The sequence below is a fragment of the Acanthochromis polyacanthus genome, chromosome 21 (assembly GCF_021347895.1).
Source record: "Acanthochromis polyacanthus isolate Apoly-LR-REF ecotype Palm Island chromosome 21, KAUST_Apoly_ChrSc, whole genome shotgun sequence".
In the NCBI taxonomy this organism is placed as follows: domain Eukaryota; kingdom Metazoa; phylum Chordata; class Actinopteri; family Pomacentridae; genus Acanthochromis; species Acanthochromis polyacanthus.
The window spans coordinates 29,130,470-29,151,318 of NC_067133.1; the positions used below are offsets into that span (position 1 = coordinate 29,130,470).

Genomic DNA, 20,849 nt, shown 5'->3' on the forward strand with positions numbered 1-20,849 from the left:
ATACGCCTTCTTCTTGTGCTGTCGGCTGTCAGAATCGTAGTAAAGCAGATGATATGGTAGCTGTGACAGCGACCAGGTGGAACTTGCTTTGTTACCGCGGCTAAACGTTTGGTTTACTTAATACTGATTTCCGCGTTCTCCGGAGCAGTCATTACGTTGATATTACAGTTCCTGCTGCCGGAGAAGCCCTGAGCCCTGTTCGCCAGTCTAGCCTTTTTTAACCCTTACCTCAGGTTAAGTCTGGTCCAGCTCTCCGTTTAAAGGGTTAGATTCTATCTGCCTATTAGTATTCCACCTAACAGGTTTCAGCAGAATAATTAAGCTGGAGTCGAGAGACACTCGCCCAGGTTCTGACTGCCTTGCATCCGAACGTCTCACCCCTCTTATCTGATAAATGCTATCCCACTGAGCAGCCTTTCTAAGTAGTAGAACTGATCTATCAATCACGTCCGTTATCGGCAGCTTCTCTCTAAGGACTTGCATGCACTTGGTGCTATTCCTGGGTTCGTTTTAGAGGTTTGGAAAGAACTAACCTCAGGGGTAATGTTTAACACTCTCAATTTGGACTAAGTAACCTTTAAGAACCATTAGATTGAATGCACACAATCAACTTAACTTTTTACCACTATGCAGGTTTTTAGTGGTTTATAATAATTTCATTAGGCTTCTCTTTAAATGCAATATAGCCTTTTATTAAGCAAATTTAGCAAGGGCACAGCATCAATTCATGATTAAACAATTAATTATTCGTGATCAAAATTATACTAAAGTAACTAGATTGAGCGTACATGACAATCTTCTCTAATTAGTAAATTTAGGAGAGAGAGCGAACAGCGTGGCCACTACCGTATCACTCGGTCTTGACTTGCGTCTGGAAGGAGTCCTCAGTTGTCCAGAGGACTCGTTACGATGTCTTCTTTTCGGACAAAAGGATCTTATCCCTCGGCAGGGGGAGCAGAGGAGTCCCGTAAGCCAATCGTGGTCTGGCAGTTATCTCTGGAATCGGCTGGAATGTTAGTGCTTACGCCCCAGCTGTCTTCTCTGTGGTAGGGTGGTGATGAAAAACCCTCGTCTGTTCAGGCTGTAGTGGGTCACCGGATCTCCCAGCCCCGGGGAGGGGAACAGCCCGATGCTGTTGCCTCCTTTGCCTCTTCGGGTGTAGTCGGTTCTCCCCTCTAATGGTTTCTTCTGGATAACTGCAGAACCTCTCAGGACTCTCCGTTTGGCAGAGTGTGGTCCTCGCTTGTTGAACAAAGTCAGAAAAAGACTTTGCTTCCAACGATGTCCTCAGCGATCTCTGGAGCCTAAGTCCCGCGTTGTCTTCCCGTCTTCTAGGGCAATAGATGATGGTGAAGATCCTTCAGAACTCTGGCCAAGTTCCCTTTGCAGCTCTTCTTGCAGCTCCGGCGAACGTCTCCCGTTCTGTGCTTACAGCACTGCGCTTATAATCTCTCTCCTTACACACATCTCTGGCTTGGTACGCCCCTGGCACTGTCTAACTTATGCAATCAACTTGTCATCACATACAGCAGTAATACAGAAGTCATGTTGTTACAGCAAATACACAGTGTCCACATTCTGTTTAACACACACACATTTCAACAGATCCTTCTGGGTTTTCCCAAACTTCCCCTTTTTCTGAGGAGGTTGCTGTGTCACTGTGGCTGCCGAGTCATGGTGATTGTTGCTCTCTGCACTTCTGCTTTTTTAAGGCCTACACACACAGAGCCTTTCAGGCCTGCACACACATACAGAACCTAAACAAGGATTACTTTACACAGAATCACTTCTTAAATCATTCTTCTCAATCTAAACATAATAAATCATCTAAATCATCTGAATCATCACTTTAATCAAATCAACATTTTAAAAATATATATTTATTTCAGCAAGCATAATCATGTGGTTAACTTCATAATGTTTCTTCTTTAGATCTTTATTTGTCTGCTTCAAAACCTTTATTACCTTAAGGCCATAATGAGCCTGAGTGCTCTCTGAGACCTCAACTTCTGCATCTTACTTGACAGCCCGTTAGCAGGACAGTGCAGTATGTCAAAGTAGTGCCTGATAACGCATTGAAGGATTACTTTTATACCCAACATGCCGAACCAGGCCAGCAGCAACAGGACAGCACACCATCTGCTGCATCCAAACAGCAAGAGGCCGTGTCCGGCAGGCAGCAGGAGGCGGCTGTTGGCGGCGGCAGTCCCAAACAACAGCCGCCACCGCCTTCTCAAAGCGAGCCCATTGATGTGGCCAAAGCCGAGACGTGCAATTTCCTAAACGCTATCTTTCTGTTCTTGTTCAGGGAACTCCGAGACACCCCAGTCGTCAGACACTGGCTCACCCATTAAAGTGGAATGTGGAGGAGCTCCTGCACCGGGTCTGCGCGCGCATACCTTGTGTTAGTAAACACTGCAAGGGGTCTATATATAGGCTATAATAGATAAGTTATATATCAGAGAAAATCATACTACATATATAAATCATGTATGGAGTATCAATATATCAGAAAACATAATATATATAAATCATATGTGGAGTATTAATATAATCAATACATCAGAGAAAATTATTATATAAATCATATATAGACTATCAATATAATTCAAACATATATATTAAAAAAGATATATCATAAAATGATAATATATATACATATATATATATATATATATATATATTGTTTTATATATGTGTGTGTGGTGTGTGTTTACAGTGTTTGCAAAATACCTGTCTACAGTCGAGCTTAATATCAGAATATTCTATTACCTATTATTATTATTATCTATTTTTCCCACTATGAATATTAAAATACGCCGAACCATTTGTCCTGTATCATAGCTACATGTATGACGTTTGCAGCAAAAAAATAAAAATAAAAAACGCGTGAAAATCAGTTTAATATTCAGAGTTAAGATGGATTAAATGCGCTGTCAAACAGCGCTGAGTGGAGCGGCCAAGATGGCGGCCGTATTTCTCGCTGTGCAGCACCCCAAGCTACTCTTTATTATGTCTATGGTGACCATACTGACTGCAGACAGAGAGGCGCGGCTTCATTGGAGCAAAAAAAAAAAAAAAAAAACGGACAGATTTTAACCTCTTAAGACCTACCGTCCACACATGTAGACATGTTTTTGTTTTTTGATTTTTTTTTTCTCCAAAAGGGCATATTGTTAATACTAATAGTAGTACTAATATTACTACTTCTACTACTACTACTACTACTACTACAGATAATGATAATAATAATAATAACAATAATAATAATAGTAATAACAATGTAAATCTAGTAAATATATATATATACATATATACATATATATATATATATATATATAATGTAAAACATAATAGTCAGATATTACATACTATCTAGTTATTATATTTATTGGTTACTCCTTATCCCAAGTAAGTAGAAAATAACTAAAATGCAAACCAAACCAAAGCTCGGGTCTTAGGAGGTTAAGAAAACAAGGGCGATGCCGATATGTGTCAAAATGCCAAATATCGGATTCGGCGGCGATAATCGGCCTCGGTCGATCCCTAAAAACATGTTTTATGAGAGCAGCTGTAAATTTCAAACAGTGTCCAAATCACTGGAAAAGGGTCCAAAATGACTAAAAACAGTTCACAGTGACTTAAAATTTATTTTAAAAAAGAAATAGTTCTCAATGACAGAAATATTCCAGAAAGTTGTTCGAGATTACTAAAATTTGTCCAAAATGACTCAGTATTTTTTCCAAATTTACTTAAATGCATAAAAATCTGTCCACAGTGACTCAAACAGCAATGAGAGCTGAATTAATTACACTCTGTCTCCTGTAGAAATGATATAGTACTGTACACACTTGGTAGCAGCATTGATATTGCATCTCTTAGTGCTGTGCTGCTTCACCTGATGTGTGCAACAGGTGACCAATCATTGAAGTAGGGCTGAATATTTAAGCTGCAGCTCTTCCCCTGTTGCTTCCTCTGCTCCCAGCTGTGTCACTTCTGTGCCACAGGTATGTCTGCTCCTGCTGTGTCTCACTGGTATGGTTTCTGTCATGATATGCTTAGGACATGTGCTTTGTGTGGCAGAGTGACAGGTGTTTCCCCAGTTGATGCGCCTCTAGTTTGTGTGTGTGCGCGTCACCCTCTCTTGGCTGGATGTGGTAAGCTCAGTGAATATGACCCCCCCACCCACATAAAAAATCCAAGCAAACAGGCTGAGTGGTTAGTGCTTCGTTTGTGCTGCTATATTTTTTGAGATATTAAAGATTATTTTTAGGTCATTCAGAGGTCATCACCCCCCAGCTTGTTCCAAAATGAACCAGACTGGTCTACTTTTTGCTGCATAATCATTTATTTTCAATTTCACTCAAAAGAAGTTAAAGACAACACTGAGTCTCAGGGCATTCTACAAGGGATTTACTGTTGCGATAAACAATTATGACGATCCCTAAAATGATGATTCCTCCGATGATTCCAATGATGACTCCTGCAGCACCTGAAGAGTAGAAAATAGACTTCTGTCACATTCAACCAATCAGGAGCTTTTCTTATCTGTACTCTGCTTTTACAGACAGTAAACACAGTTTGTGATGTTGTCAATGAAACTGTCTTACCTTGGTCAGTAATGTTCAGGGACACTGTGAAGAAAAAGGTTCCGGTACTGTTTTTCCAGAGCCACTCGAATGTTCCAGTGTCTGCTCCAGTCACATTCTTCAGAGTTACAGAGACGTTACTGTCCTTAATTGGACATTTTGTCCCCTCCACTCGGCTCGCAAACGATGGATCCAGACGTTTGGGAGGTATGGCATGTCTGTCTATGCACCAATAGATATATTTATCACTGCCATTTCTTTTGAATCTTACTGATATGTTGTCACTGTAGTCAGGACCAATCAGAGTGACATTCTGCCCGAGGTGGACTGAGATGATCTCAGAACCTGAAAGATGAAAACAGAACAAACAATAAAGTGGTTGGAAACGTCATAAGGACTCTGGTCAGTGTGAAGCATCTCTGAGTGCACAAAGCATCAGCAGCATCGTCCAACAGTTTCATGTATTTTAAGTTTTATTGTCCTTTTAAAGGTTTCCTACCACAGTCTAAAAACATGCTGAGGTTAACTGACACACACACGCACGCAAAACCAGGTAATCATTTGACATTATTGACAGAAGAGTCTGTTCATGTGCTTGATCAGGAGGAGGAAGATCTGACTTCTTCATGTGTCTTTCATTGATCAAACAACCTACAAAAACTATCACAGCAATAAGAAATGTACCTGCAAAGATTCCATCCTTGTCTCCTCCAATCCCGGGGTTTCCAACAATGTTTCCTGCAGAACAGACAAAGTGATTGATTGTTTTTTGTGACAAAGATCCATGTCTTACAGTGATTCCAGGTGGATGGGAACTTTCATTCAAAACTGTAGCTGCTTCTTTAATCTTAGTAGAGCTGTAAAATAAAACATTAAAAGATATAATAAAACATACATATTGTTCTGCCCTCCACATCTAACGCCACATAGTGGTAGTGTCTCCCTTCTTCTCTCTCTCCAGGGCATAGTGTGTGGCATTGCAGACAGGTGCTGCCAGTCGGTGATCATGAGCAGGTGGGAATGTTCAGCTGCAACTTCTCTCTCCTGCCATAAAAGTCAGATGCTGTTCACTACTCTTTGCTGTACCGTTAAACAGTGTCATTCTATAACCCATCTCACTACTGTTTCCTCCACGGTATCCTACATCCATTTCCCGTTGTCTGTCTGGATCAATCCTGAATCTCCGCTCATTCACACACCAGCTGCAGAACCTGTCTCACACCTGCCAGCTGACTCTCCTCGCTCCGCTTCTTCTCAGTCAGCAGGCAGTTTAGTTCCCTGCTCAGTAACCTAGTCTTAGTTTACTGTTGTTGAGTTTATTGCTAGGTTTGCAGTCTGCCATGTTGGTGTGTAAACTGTTGATTGATTTAATGAGTGTATTTCTGTGTAGTGTTCATCGCCTGCTTACAGCAGCGAGTCCCAGAGACGATAAAAGTCACAAATAGGGCTGGGCAATAAATCGAATTAATTTTATTAATTCACCTTTTTAAATCCTGACGATTTGAAAATTTGCCAAATCGTAAAATCGAGGCGAGCTTAAATATATAACAATACACATTCTTCTTCTGCCTTTCACGACTTGTGCACAGGCGTTTGCTTCCGCCTCTCATCTCCTTCCACCAAAACACTCACACTGCCGTCATGGCGGACAGAACAGCAGAGGAAGAGTTGGTCACGAGAAAAGGGCCTCATGTTACATCGATTATATGGAAGTGGTTCGGCTTTGACAAGACTGACACAGAGCAAACTACAGTCATGTGCAAGGTTTGCAAAAGTACTGTGAAAACGAAGAGTAGCAGCACAACTAACCTGTGTCAGCACCTCCGTCTGAGGCATCCTAAAGAATGGGAAGAGTGCTCGCAGCTACGGGAGTGCAGCATGGCTAGCACTAGCCATAGCAAACAGACCGCAAAGAAACAACAAAAATCGATTAAAATCGTAATCGTCCAAGATGACTAAAAAAAAAAAAATCGAGATTTTATTTTTTGGCCATATCGCCCAGCCCTAGTCACAAGTTTAGACTGAAGGACGTAAAACTAGCCCAGTCTAGGAGAACAAAGATTAGCAGTCGGCAGGCTTGCGGCCTTCTACACATGGTAACGCTGACTGCATGGTACACAATATACAAATATACAGAGAATTAGGATGCACAATATACAAATATACAGATAATTACAGATATTTGAGTGTGACTAGACTACAGTTCGATTACGGACGGTTAGCACACTCACCCGCAAACAGAATGATTATTACGAAGCACAATTGTCGTGTCGTCTTCATTTTGCTGAATGCACAAAGACCGAGCGCATGCGCACCTGAAAACACGTGACCACTGGGAACTGTCTATTAGTCCATTCTGTTCATACGTTCTGAATATTTTTCAGTCTTTTTTTAAAAACCTATTTCTCAAAATTTACACACTGGACATGATACACTTTGTGGGTTTAGTAATTTTTAAAAATTATTTTGCACGTTTTATACATATTTTAAGCAACCATTTATTAGTATTTTTACATAATTTGATGATTTTTATTTTTACATTCTATTAATATTTTTCTGACATATTTTTGACATTTTGTTTATTTTATAGATTTTTTATTAATTTGCACATTATATTAATATTTTCTGAAACAGTTATTACTTTCGGATAATTTTTTAGAACATGTAAAAATATTTTTCTGTGTATTTTTTGCACATTTTAGACTGAAACTTTGCAGATATTAACATTTTGGAGGCATTTTGTTGATATTTATCTCTTGTTATCTCTCTCTCTCTCTCTCTCTCTCTCTCTCTCTCTCTCTCTCTCTCTCTTTATATATATATATATATATATATATATACACACACACACACACACACACACACACACACACACACACACACACACATATATATCCTCCTAAGACCCGAGCTTTGGTTTGGTTTGCATTTTAGTTTTTTTCTACTTACTTGGGATAATGAGTAACCAATAAATATAATAACTGGATAACATCTAATATCTGATTAATATGTTTATTACATTTACATATATATATTTTTAACTAGATTTACATTGCTATTAGTAGTAGTAGTAGTAGTAGAAGTAGTAGTATTAGTATTATTATTAGTATTAACAATATGCCCTTTTGGGGGAAAGACCCCTTTCAGGGTCTTAAGAATACATGTACATATATATATATATATATATATATATATATATATATATATAAAATATCTGTCTGTCACTACGTGCTGTGTTTGTTAACGTCCAAGATAATACTAACATAAAGGAACTCAAAACTAAAAAAAAATCTGATCACTGATGCTGAGCAACAATCCGGACCAGCAGAGACAGGTGTGATTCAGGTTAAAAGAAAACACACCTCAGCTGCACACACAATGAAACCAGCAGAAGCAATGATCCACTAGAAGCAAAGGAAGCTGCTTACCTGAACGGCTGCAGGTCCACTAAAGTCTCAGCTGATGCAAGCAGGATGTTTTTATACCTACTGAGTACATGAGGAAGTGAAGCACCGGTTGCACTGTGGGGACACCGCTGGTTAATCTGTCAAACTGCAGAGACAAACAACTGTTTATTATTTGATTTTAAAATATGCACACATTAATTACTTTTATCACAGTTAAGCTGTAAAATTCTTCATACTCATGCTAGATTTGGATTTTTTGTGATTTTTTTATTTGACTAACAGGTTTCTTGTGACTGGAAATGACCCAAAAAGAGTTTTAAAGAAGTTTTAAAAATGACAGTAAAACACTGTGTTGACATTTGTCTCCCCAAAACCTCTGTGATGTCATACGTTTAGTAAAAGATTTCAGTTTTCTTTTAATAAAAAAAGTGGACATTTTACTGTTATTCACAGTTAGAGGTTAATGTTATTTGACACAAAACATTTAAACTCACAGCTTTGTAAAAATATTTTAACGCTACTTTGCGTGTTTAAAAAAGACATAAATACTCTGTAAGCTGTATTTGTTGGAACAAGCCCCTTTAAAAAGTTTAATCTGTGTGTTTCTTGTCTTTGTTGATGCTGAACAACACGTGGAGGAAGTTTACCATCAAGCGCAGCAGTATCATTGTTTATTTACCCGATTAGTGGTAGCATTAGCCAGAGGTGCTAATGTTGTTACTGAAGGTTTAATTAACACCACAAGGGCTGGTGATGGTCACACGCATGCACTAAATAATAAAATATTTGGCTGCAAGACTAAAATATGCATTAATCTCATAAAGTGTTGACACCCCTTCCGTGGAGTTAAACAATGAGAATAAATGCAGACAGAAAAAAAATTAACACCACAATGTTCTACAAACACCGTTACACTGAAAACACCAGAATAATTCACCTGTTAGTGTCAGTGCAGTGCTAAGCTAATTATACAGGCCTCAGTGGAGTTACCTGTTTACAGAAGGTGTGTCCTGTTTTATGCAGGAGAAACGGGAAACAGGAGACGTCAGGTGTCTTTATTCAGCAGGCTGCTCTCTGTCTTTATTAAACAGACTTTACATTTTTCTCTTTTGTCTCTTCCCCACAATGTTTTTATAACAAATGTCCTGTTCACATCATAGCACATAAACACATGCTCAAACAGCTGCAAAAATCTAAATCTTCCGCATAAGTCAAAGGGTGTGGCCATGGCGGCCGACTGAACTTTGATGCTTCACCATGAAGCAGAAAGCGCTGTATAAATCCCCTCCACATGCTGCAATCTGCCTCAGATTTCACATAATTAATCACATCCATATGCCGATATCCATTCACAGTCATAGCGCCACCTGCTGGAGAGGAAATTTCATGTTTTACACTTTGATGTACTATTGTTAGCAGATTGCCCATATTCATGTTCATTATTCTTTCATCCTCACAGGCTCCCAGTTATTTCTGTCTCTTTATATTTTAGTGTGTTTCAACTTTGGCAAACTGGTTCCTGGTATGTTTTATCCTCTTTCTATTGGCTAGTATTATGTTTCAGCCTATTTAAACTGACTTCCACTATGTTTTAGTCTTGTTATATTGGCTCCCAATATGTTTCAGTGACTTTATACTGGCTTCAACATATTTTGTCCTCCTTTTTAAATACCAATTTGAGCTTTAGTGTATTTCTAAGACTTGTCTGTTTCACTTCGCTTCCTTATAAAGTGCACTGTCACTCTGACAAATGTTCTATTTTTGCATGTGCCATTTCTGCAAACTTTGTGATATAAACCCAGAAATTGGTCAGCTACACACCTTCACTTTTGTGTAACACCTGGATATACACCACACCTCGATGTGTGCCACATCCCAGTGTGCGTGGGTGTGCGAGGACCCATTCAACGCTGCTTACAGCTTCAATATGTTTTATTGGTAATCTACAGGGAATACACAGATAAATGCAGTGCAGTAAAATAACATTGTTTGCTACCAAACTGTGGTGAAGGTTGAATAGAACATAGTTATGATACTGTTAGACTGTCCTGAGTTACTTCACAGAAATTACTGTTTATACTGCAACAGACTGTAAATAATGAACTTTACTGCTGCTTTTTCACTTCTGTTTTGATGCTAAACTGTTTCATTGTCTTAGTTCTTTTATTCTGTACAATGAAAAAGTTGTATCTAATCCAATTACTGATCAGTGGTTCATTATAATTTCTCTATCTGTAAATGTACATTGATACTCCTTTTCAGCTGTAAACATTAGCTGTTAGCAGCTCTGCTAATGTTGTGGTTCATGTTCTTCGTTCTGACACAACATGATGATGCTTTGATGATTTTTACTGATTTATTGCTGCAGAGAATAAAATACATTTTGAACTAAAAGTGCAGTACTCTGTCTGTTTTTAATCTGCAGATAGCCGATTATGAAATGTGTTCGTCCTGAAGTCGACATCTTCATATAAATCTGATGTAAAAATTATTCGAAACAAGCTTCATATCAGTTCATTGTTGGTCTTTGCTTGTAAAACAGACAGTGTTGTACAAATTCAGTATTTTACTGGTTTAATGATGTTTCCTGCTGACACCAGTGTAGAAGCTGTACAGTGGATTTGTTTGTTGTTGGTAATCAAACTTAATTAGAATGTATTTGAGTGTTTGGTCACTTTTGGTGCAACAAACGCTAAATAATCAACATTGGCCTTTAAAGCTGTTCCACAGCACTTCTCAGACACTAGTACGTTGTGACATTATAAGATTAAAGGAAAGTTTTCTTCACACTTCCTTTAACATTTGGTGAACAGATTTTCTTTGAAAGGGGCTGCACAGTGTCATAGTGGTTTGTACTTTTGTCTTGCAGCAAGAAGATCCCCGGTTCAAATCCCGGCCTGGACCTGGGATCTTTCTGCATGGAGTTTGCATGTTCTCCCTGTGCATGCGTGGGTTTTCTCCGGGTACTCCGGCTTCACCTGTCAATCACCTGACTTTAACCCAATTGAACATTTGTGGAAAGAACTAAAGAAAAGGGTTCACCAGAGGGCACCAAAGAATATTCAAGATTTAAAGACAATCTGTGCAGAGGAAAGGGCCAAAATCACACCTGAGCAGTGTGGGTGATTAGTTAAAACATACAAGAAGCGTCTGGAAGCTGTCATTGCAAACAAAGGCTTCTCCACTAAGTATTAGATGAGTCTCAGTTAGCGTGTTCAACACTTTTTTCCTGTGTTATTGTACTTAATTCCACATAATCATTATTTATGGACCTGAACGTTGTGATTTCTTTTCATGTGTGGATTATTTGAGTTAATACCAATGTCTGGTAGAAATTTTGTTTGAATTGCATTTTTGGAAATAAATGTGATGAGAAAAACGTTGACGAGTTCAATACTTATTTTCCCCACTGTACAAGCCTGGAAAAACGGCCGACTTCCTGTTGTCAACATTTGACAAGGAACAGGAACCAAACTGAAATGTGTCACTGTCAATAAAAGTAAAATTTTTGAGTGTTTTATAACTTCTTCATTGTAAAAGTCCTTCTCTGCTTTTCTTATTTTAGCAGTTTATATGGAGATCCCAGAACACAAAAGCCTGACTCAGTTTCTACATCTAAAAAAAGAAAAGGATTTACGGCCTCTTTTGTTTCAGATCTGTACATTAAGGTAAATTAACCCTCCTAATATCCTTGGGGTCAGTTTGACTCCATTCAATGTATATCATTCAAAAAAATAATAGTTGGTTTTCTTTTGCTTCATATTTCATGACTTTTCCAAATTTGATGGAAACAACTGATTAAGCATAACATTATCATGATATTTGCTGAACACATATTGCCTGCATTGTTCCTCTGGAAGCAGTTTGAGCTGTACAACTTGTGTGTGACCGAACATCCCACACCTGCAGGTATTGATATTTTTGAGTTGATACAAATCAGAGGGGTGAGGAAAACAGCTGATTCTTTGAGAACATTGATTCTTCTCATGGTGTGGACATGTGAGAAACAACTGAACATGCAAACTCCTGCCAAAACAAGGAAGCCAATGTAGGGTTGTGAGTTGATCAATCAGTTTTTTTAACTACACATGCCTCCTCTCTAAAATGATCATCTCAAGTACAATATTTTCAATTGATGGCTCGATGAAGAGCTCAAATAATGATTTTATGTCTTCAACATGGCTGACTTTGCGTCTGGTGGGACACACTCTTAGCAGCACGTCTATCTTGTTGTTGAAGTAAGCAGAGGGACCATAATCTTCCATTTTTGATGCTAACGTGATATGTGGGAGGGAAACAGCATTCTCACGAGAACTTTGCCGCACGATGGACATGAAGGTATATCTGTGTGTGTGTGTGTGTGTGTGTGGTAGTTCATGCAAAATAAGAGAGGAGGAAACATCAAAGTTTGCATGGCAGCCCCATATCCAAATCAGTCCTCAGTGTGCTCTGTGTATGCTGCAATCTGCATGATCTCGCATTTGCAAATGTCTACCATGTAAACAAAAGTTTGCATGGCAACCCTGTGTCCAAATCATCCTCATTGTGCTGTTTACTGAAATCTGCATGCTGTCTCACTTGAAAATGTCCTCTTTGACAGTGAAAGTGACAGAGGAAAATGTGTCTGAGATGGAGGATTGTGTTGAGGAGGACCCTGGTTTTGAGGCATTTTCATCTGATGAGAATGAGAGCGTTGATCCTCCCGTTGTCTCTCAACCACCAGCAGACACGATCTCTTCCAAAAATGTAAGGATAATTTGATTTCTTTCCCCACTTCAACAGCAGGGTAGACTTGGTGCTCGTAATATTAACAAAATGGTTCCAGGCCCCACCAGATATACAGTCAGCCATGTTGAAGAACAAAGTCATCATTAGAGCTCTACATTACACATCGATTAAAAATATTGTACTTAGGATGACAAATTCAGAGGGGAGGCATGTGTATGGGGACAGATGGAAAGACTTGGATGTAGCTGACTTAAAGTCTACATTGGCTTGCTCATTTTGGCGGTTTACAAATCAAAAGGTGAAGCAACACCAACCCTTTGGAACGCTGAAACTGGAAGGGCAATATTTCCAGCCATCAAGTCTCTGAAGACTTTCCAACTTTTGTTCCGTGTCATACGCTTTGATGCTCGAAAGTTTGACCTGATGGTGGTGCTACAGGAAAGGTCATATCATCACCAAGACCAATAGGATTCATACTCTTGTCATTAATGTTGTCAGTAAATTTGAGAAGATTTGAATGAAAACTCAAGATACATGAATTCTAATTTAAAAGATTCTCCTGATGGTGGTGCTAGAGGACAGGTCAACTCACTGATAGGTGTCATTATCAAGGGGCTATTTAAGTATTTAACAACAAAACAAACAACATGTCTGACTACGACAGCGACGATGAATATATTGACTTCAGCATTCAGCCAAGGGGATATCTTTATGAACCTGAATATACTGAAGCCGAAATTCACCAGATGGAGTTAGAACGGGCAGAGAGAGAGAGAGAGGGTGGACAGAGAAGTGGAACAAGTTGAAGTTGGAGCCACAGCTGGTGCGAAATAATGCCGACAGAGGTGGAGTCCTATTGCTGCCACGAATGGGATCTCATCATGCCACAGATGCAAGACCTTTCAATTGATGAGGAGGCCAGCTTGCCAGCTTCTGTCTGCATCACACATCATAATGACTTCCCTGCACTCCTGAATGAGGGTGTGTTGCAGACCTTTTTCCACATTAATAAAATAAACTGGAAGAAGCGTCCCAGACCAGCTGGACCCGACGGTCAGTTGTCTTCAGAGTAAGTGTTGCCTCCTCAGTTTTTTGGTTGAATTTTATAACTTTATACTGTACAAGTGATCAACTATGCAATAACTTATTTATTACTGTATGTATTATGAGTCCAGGTAAAGGGCTTCTTGGTTCTCATAACTATATATATATATATATATATAATTGTTGCCTTATCTGCATTATTTCGCACTTGAAACAAGTACACCGCCATTTATCAGACACCCGGTGTCTCACGGCTCCAGCTGTGGCTCCAACTTCAACTTGTTCCACTTCTTTGTCCACCCTCTCTCTCTCTCTCTCTCTCTGCCCGTTCTAACTCCATCTGGTGAATTTCGGCTTCAGTATATTCGGGTTCATAAAGATATCCCCTTGGCTGAATGCTGAAGTCAATATATTCATCGTCGCTGTCGTAGTCAGACATGTTGCTAACTTTAGGAGCAGTAAACAAAGTGAAACCTGCGCGGCTGCCAGCTGGAGGCAGCGCGGAGTGATATGAAGGGAGAGAAAATAGTGCCAAACGTTTACGAAGTCTGACTTTTTCGTGGACAACGGTTTTGTAATGCAAATATATCACTCTTTCGAACACATATTGGTTTGAGAAGAAAACGCTTTATTTTCGTGACCCCAGCAAACTTGCCGGACTACCTTCGTCTGGACCAAAACCGGACCGGATCTCTGCTCACTGGACGCTGTCGGCTGTAAGTCAGTGTGAATGAACAACACTGCTGACGGGGATGCCATACAGATTCATGTCAAAAATCCCAAACTATCCCTTTAAAGGTGGAGTGACTACCTTGGAACTGTGATGTCAATAACCAAAATACTGGGTGATGCTACTGTCATACATGTGTACAACTCACTGTTGCCATCTCCTTTGGTTTCTCTTCATCTGCTGGTGGTGGCGTCCTGTCAGCGCAGCAATTGGCTCAAGTGTCACTCTAATGATTCAAGGGTTATGGTTTCTTCACTGGGTTTGAGACAGCTGCACCTATTGTTATCATTCACTCTATGAATCTGTGAGGTCAATTTGTGCCTTTTTGCTGTGAGAAAGATGGACCCAGGTTGATCTTACTGCGATTCTCATGGCTGTAGGGGTAGCCAGCAACATCTCATAGGGTTCTTCCCACCTTGTAGATGACCAGGACTACTTCTTAATAACGTTTGATGAGGAGCAGAGGAGACAGCTGCTCTTTTCATTAGCATGGTCTTCATATAATCAGCTAAAGTAATTTCTTAATTTTTCCCTATGTCACTGGTCAGTTTAAATTATGGTAATCTGTATGGTCGTCCAAATACTATTTCAAACGGGCTAAGGCCTTCTGCTGTAGATCAGATTCTCATGCTTTGTAGGACTCGTGGTAATCAGTAAATCCAGTTCTTCCCTGTCTCTTCAATACATTTTCTTAATTTGCTTTTTAATGTACCGTCATTTCTTTCAGCTAGTCCTGCTTATTCTCTGTGGTATGCACAATGGTTTTTAAGTCTATATTTAGACATTGTTCTCGCTGGGTTGTGACCTTCCCCCGCCCCCCCGAGGGATCTGTGGATGCTAGTGCTAACAGAGCTAACGCAAGCACAAAAACGGTAACTTGTCCAAAAACATTTTGTTTTCATCCTCTTTTATAGGTTTTTTTTTTCCTCTGTTTTGTGCCATTTGTAAACATTGGAAGTTTTCAGTGTTGAAATTTTTTTGTAAAGTTCATGGACTGAATTACACTGAAGGGGTTGATGTAAATATTTTCTTATATTTAATAAAGCAACAGTCTGTCTTGTCTGTGTGTATTAGAAAAATAAACACGATGACATTGCTCTGACCCGATACATTTCGCTTTAATTTATTTCACCAAATAGATTCAAGCTGCATTGAATTGCATCGTATTCAAATGTATCGTTAGTGAATCACATCATAACTCATGTATGTAGATTGGTACCGGATCGCCTCGTAAATTAGAAATGAACTCCCCCAGCCAGCATCAGTTCTGAGGATTCCCTCTGACCTTTGGGTTTATATTGTAGTTGGAAGGTCAGATTCAGATTACAGACCAACATGGAGACAACTGGTCTGCTTACTCACATCAGAATACATGATATCTAATTTAGTGCCGTCTGTTTAAAGGCTATTAGGATCTTAGAAAGGGGAAAGTGTCATTTTTTTTTCTCCCCCCCCCCCAATCACGTAAATCACATCCTTTTCATGCTTATCAAACTGTTCACATCCTGGAAGACACCGACAGAAACGCTCCATCACATCATAAATCACATTAATGTCACTGCACTGAGTGAAGGAAGCCACTGAAAGTTTGTTTTTATTGTCTTTACATTCACTCTTTGCTTACTTTCTGGGAGAAATCATCAGCGGTCCGAGAGTCACGCTACCACAGAGCATGATATCTGAAACAGCCACAGGACAGTTGGTTTTCTGCTGCACATAGTTCCAGTGGATGAAATGTCTCAGTTGTACGTCATACTAACCTCTGGACGGCCTCATGCTGCAGCTGCTGTCACAGCACTGACACACAGCGTCGTCACCGTCCACGTTTTCCCACCTGAAGACAAACAAAGACTTTAATATCATGAAAAACACTCACCGTTACTAAATAAGTCAGATTTTCTGTGATTGTCAGGGATTCAAAAATGTTTTTTTTTTTTTTTTTTTCAGTTTTTAAGGTTAATAGAAATAAATGTAATTTATTTTTAACCATTTTGGAACAATTTACTGCTATTTTATAGATTGTCCCCGTTTTGTTAAAAATTGTAGATAACCAGTAAAAATCACAAAGTATTAATTTATGTTAATTTTTAACAGTGATTTTTTACATTTATTTTAACAATTTACTGTCATAGATTTATCCCATAGAAAATATGTTAAAATACATGTTAACTGGATTTATATATATATACACTGATTTTACATTAACTGTAATAAAAATTAAACTTTTATCTGCAATTTTTCTTCAATGTACGTTTATTTTATTTGCTTTGTTAATTTACAAATGACCAGTAAATTTACGTTAATGAAAAAGAAAATGTAACCATTTTATGAATGATTTTTAAAAAACTATTTACTGTTCTTTTATGGATTTTCCCTATTCTGTTAGAGATGATAACCAGTATAAAATAAGTATTAATTTACATGCTAACTATATAAAAACAAAAATAACAGGTCCAAACTAAATCTAACTTCCATCAAAAACCTGCATGTTTAGAGTAAATTATTTTAGATATGACGGTAAAATAACACTGTTCCTACAGTGTTCCAATCAGCAAAATATATTACAGATAATTATTAATGTTCATGTTTCTTCCCTCTACACTTTTTCAACTTTATAGTATTCCATGATTTTTTTTAATTTTATTTTTTTAATTTTTTCTGACACTCTAAATGTCAGATTTTCACCATTTTATCACTTTATTTGTTTTTTTTTCTACAGTGCTTTATGTAAATGAATTTCAGTTTCGTTTCTGCGTTTATTCATCCCTTCTGTTTGTGTAACATCTTTTTAAGGATTTATAACTTCAAGAACTCACTGAGCTGAAAAGCAAGCTGCTCAAAAGAGAAGTTCAGAGTTGGTAAATAAAAATGTTTAAAGGGTAAATCTATTCTCTACCAACAGGCAACATGCTTGTAGTTTCATTTAGTTATTTTTTTACCATTTCTGATCCACTCTAGTGTTTCCGAGGCTCTCAGACAAAGAAAAGAAGCTCACCTGGAGCGTATGTAGTGACAGGCCTTATTAATGCGGCTGCTGGTCCAGAGCTCAGGCGTCGCCTTCAGCTGACAAGTTATGAAAACCTAAAGGAGGGAGAAAACCACAGAAACTTCATCATGCAACCATGAAGTGTTTCTGAACAAGTTAACCCGAGCAGGTTTCAGGCGACTCACCGAGTTCCTGGAATGTTTTTCAAACAGGAAGACGTCGAGCTGCAGCTGAAGAGACTCGGTCCTCAGTCTGGGTCTGAACCGAGTCCTGGACGACGCTTCTTTGGAATCCATGAGACACCTGAGCAACACCGAGTTCAGCACTTTAATACTCAAAGAGAGTTTATTTGAACAATTTACTGTTATTCTATAGATACTTCTTGTTTTGGCAAATATTTATTCTCAAATTTATTAAATATCTAACATTTTATTTGTTAACTGTTAAAAAAAAAAAAGAACATTTAATCATTTTTAACCCTGCAATTTTTTGGAACAATAATGGTTGCCCTATATATTCTCCTTTTTGTTAAATTATAGATAATAACCATTAAAGTCCCACAAAAAAGTATTCATTTACGTGTTAACTGTAAAAAAAAAAATAAATAATTTTTTGAACAATTTAAGGTTACTTTATAGAAAAAAGAACAAACTGAAGCTCCAGCGGTGGTTTAACACCAAAACGGACCCGTTTTTCTCGATGAAGTAGTATCTGGGGACCGAGGTCTGGTCAGGCGTCAGCGTGGCCACACAGCTGTCCACGTAGAGACGCCTCCGTCCTGGACCGGTGTAGGACGCCTCCAGGTGCAGGAGGTCTCCCAGGTAGAAGGTGTTGGAGAACAGCTCGCTGGTCCAGTCGTCTGCAGGTTCACAAACACGTCACTACACACCCGTTAATCCAGAAAATCCAGCAGCGAGACACAGAACGTACCGGCCATCAGCTTCAGAGAGAAAAAACGTCCTGATGAATCCTTTGAAGAAGAGTAGAAGGTCAGAGGCTGCTGCTGAGCGCTGCTGCTGCTGCTGCTGACCACATGGGTCCTGGAAGGAAACCAGCATGAACAATTATCAATCATAATACTTTATGTTCTCAAGGTGCTTCAACAGTCAAAACGATCAAGCAAGAGCAGTCAAATATAATAAACAGTAAAAATGAGAAGTTAGTGAATAATTAGCACACATATCAAACTAAAGAACTAGACAGTTTAAAATTTAAAGACTGAAGGTTAAAAGTTAGACATTAAAAATAAAAAAAAATTAGAGAATTAAAGATGACATATCAAAGAATTAGGCAGCTAAAACTAAAATAAAGAGAACGTATAAAATGAACAGGACATAATACAGAATAGAACACTGAAACTAATTAAAGCCAAAAGTAAACTTTGCATTAAAGTAAGTCTATAAAAGTGGGTTTTCAGACGTGATTAAATCGAGGTGTAGATAAGACAGACTGCTGTGATCCAGGTACAACACAGAGCAAAAGTTTGGAACTTCAAGTTTCTCTCCACAATTATTTACTGCAGGATCAGAACACACTGATATGAACCATGTTCCTCTGTTTAAGTTACCAGAAGATTGCTGAATAAATGTTAAGGAAAAGAAAGGCTTAGGTTTAGAGTTAAGAAGACTTATAAGACTTCAGTAAAAAAGTTAAAAAAATAAATAAAAATCACAATTTGAATTATTCACTTTAGCTCTTTGACTTCTGAGAGTTCACAGACAGAAATCCTGATAAATCTCAGCTGTGTTCACATCTTTAATGACTAGAAAGAAACATCTGAGTAAACAAACACCTGATAATTATAGTAAAATGTGTTCTGAGTGACTCTTTATGTAATAATCAGGTTTATTGTGTACAACAAGGAATCTTTGATCTTCTGTTTTTGCTTCCAGTCTTTGGTCTGTAGTAGATTTCCAAACGTCTGAGTTACTCTGTGAAAACAAACCAGCCGGATTCATCGATGCTGGTCAATAAAATGTGGTAAATTTCACACTTTGTGCTCTTAAACTACTTATCTTCATGTTTAAAACATTATGAAGCCAAATCCTGATAACATGCAGGAGGAAAGATGTGGTTTTACGTCCAAACAAAGAGTTTTCTGGTGCCGTTTTTCCAGCTTTCAATGAAGCTTCACAGTCAGTCCTTTGACCCAACAAGTATAGATTTGAATTTTAACTTTTATAACACTTCCTGGAACTGTTATCCAGCATGTAAAAACAATCAGAAGACATTTCTGCCAACCTCAAAGACAGAAACGCATCTGGAACACACAATTGTTAGGCAAGTGAGTAACTTCACCTCAGTGGGCGCTGATTAGGAAATGTCACTTATGTCAGTTTGAACTTGACTGAGAGCTCTGCATTACTTCAGGAATAAAATGAATCCTCAGGAATACAGCTTGCCTAATAATAGTGCACTCAGTGTAGTGTTGAGTCTGACAGTCTGTTCATGTGGTTTTATTTTCACGTTGTTCACCAGATCTCCACATAAAAGCATCTCTGTACAAGATAACAGTCAAAGCATCACCTTTTGTAGTGGCAGGAAACAGGAACCGCAGCCTGACTAGTCCTGGTGATGCCATGGTAACCCAGCAGCGGTGAGAAGGTCAGCAGGTTGGAGTAGATCACCGAGTCCTCAGACATCTAGAGGTCAACACGAGACACGTTACCAACAGCAACTCCAGGTTTTCCTGGAAAAACTCACAGATAAATCCACTGACGGTTAACTTAGAGCCGCAGGCTTGCAGGTCGGCTTCAATGACGTATTCATCTGAACCAGCAGCAGCAGCTCGACACCGACTGTCTGAAGGCTCAGATTCTCCCAGAAAAAGCTCCTCTGGGGACACGAGGCGTCCATTTCTATACAGATCAGCCTTCACCACGACGATCATGGACACCTCAGTGCACCAAACACGAACCGTGGATTCATCGTTGAACGAATCATCAACCCTGAACGGAGCAGATTTATACTCTCTTCCCTCAGCATCGATCATGGGTCCATCTTTAAAAGTCCGAATGGCCTCCACAGCCCCAAGAGCACCAGAAATCAGCAGAACCAGGGAGACCCAACGACCTGCAGTCTGCATGGTGAGCTTCTCTCCAGCAGCAGGGGCAGTTTTTAAAGAAGAAACAGCCCTGGTAATCCAGCTGGCATCTCCAGAAGCCTTCCAGGTCAACACAATCAGCTGCAGGGACAGCTGGAGGCAATTACTCATCAGCTGAGGAGGAGAAACTGCAGGAATTAGCCTACTGGGATGTGATAAAAGAAGAGTAGCAGTATATAGCTGCATTTGTTCCAGCATTCTGGAACTGGAGGACATTTTACATCAAATAATCCATGTAGAAAATAATAAAACATGCAGTAGT

The 20,849-nt window shown here is 39.0% G+C and overlaps 1 protein-coding gene across 5 annotated transcripts; it reads right to left on the reverse strand.

Moving 5' to 3' along the window:
- Positions 1-4,326: 4,326 nt before the first annotated feature.
- On the reverse strand, positions 4,327-20,710 carry LOC110971425 (zona pellucida sperm-binding protein 3-like). 5 transcript variants are annotated; one of them, XM_051941469.1, is made up of 12 exons: positions 20,204-20,710; positions 20,011-20,126; positions 18,415-18,524; positions 18,172-18,343; positions 17,670-17,787; positions 17,494-17,579; positions 16,259-16,332; positions 16,123-16,177; positions 6,399-8,141; positions 5,274-5,327; positions 4,611-4,934; positions 4,327-4,492 (listed from the first exon to the last, which is right to left on the reverse strand). In XM_051941469.1, the coding sequence occupies exons 1-9, from the start codon at positions 20,696-20,698 to the stop codon at positions 8,129-8,131; spliced, it is 1,239 nt and encodes a 412-aa protein (XP_051797429.1). In that variant the 5' UTR covers positions 20,699-20,710; the 3' UTR covers positions 4,327-4,492; positions 4,611-4,934; positions 5,274-5,327; positions 6,399-8,128. The 5 variants fall into 5 exon arrangements, with proteins under 5 accessions (XP_051797429.1, XP_051797428.1, XP_051797427.1 ...); XM_051941468.1 differs by having other exon boundaries at positions 5,485-8,141; XM_051941467.1 differs by having other exon boundaries at positions 5,274-8,141.
- Positions 20,711-20,849: the final 139 nt, after the last annotated feature.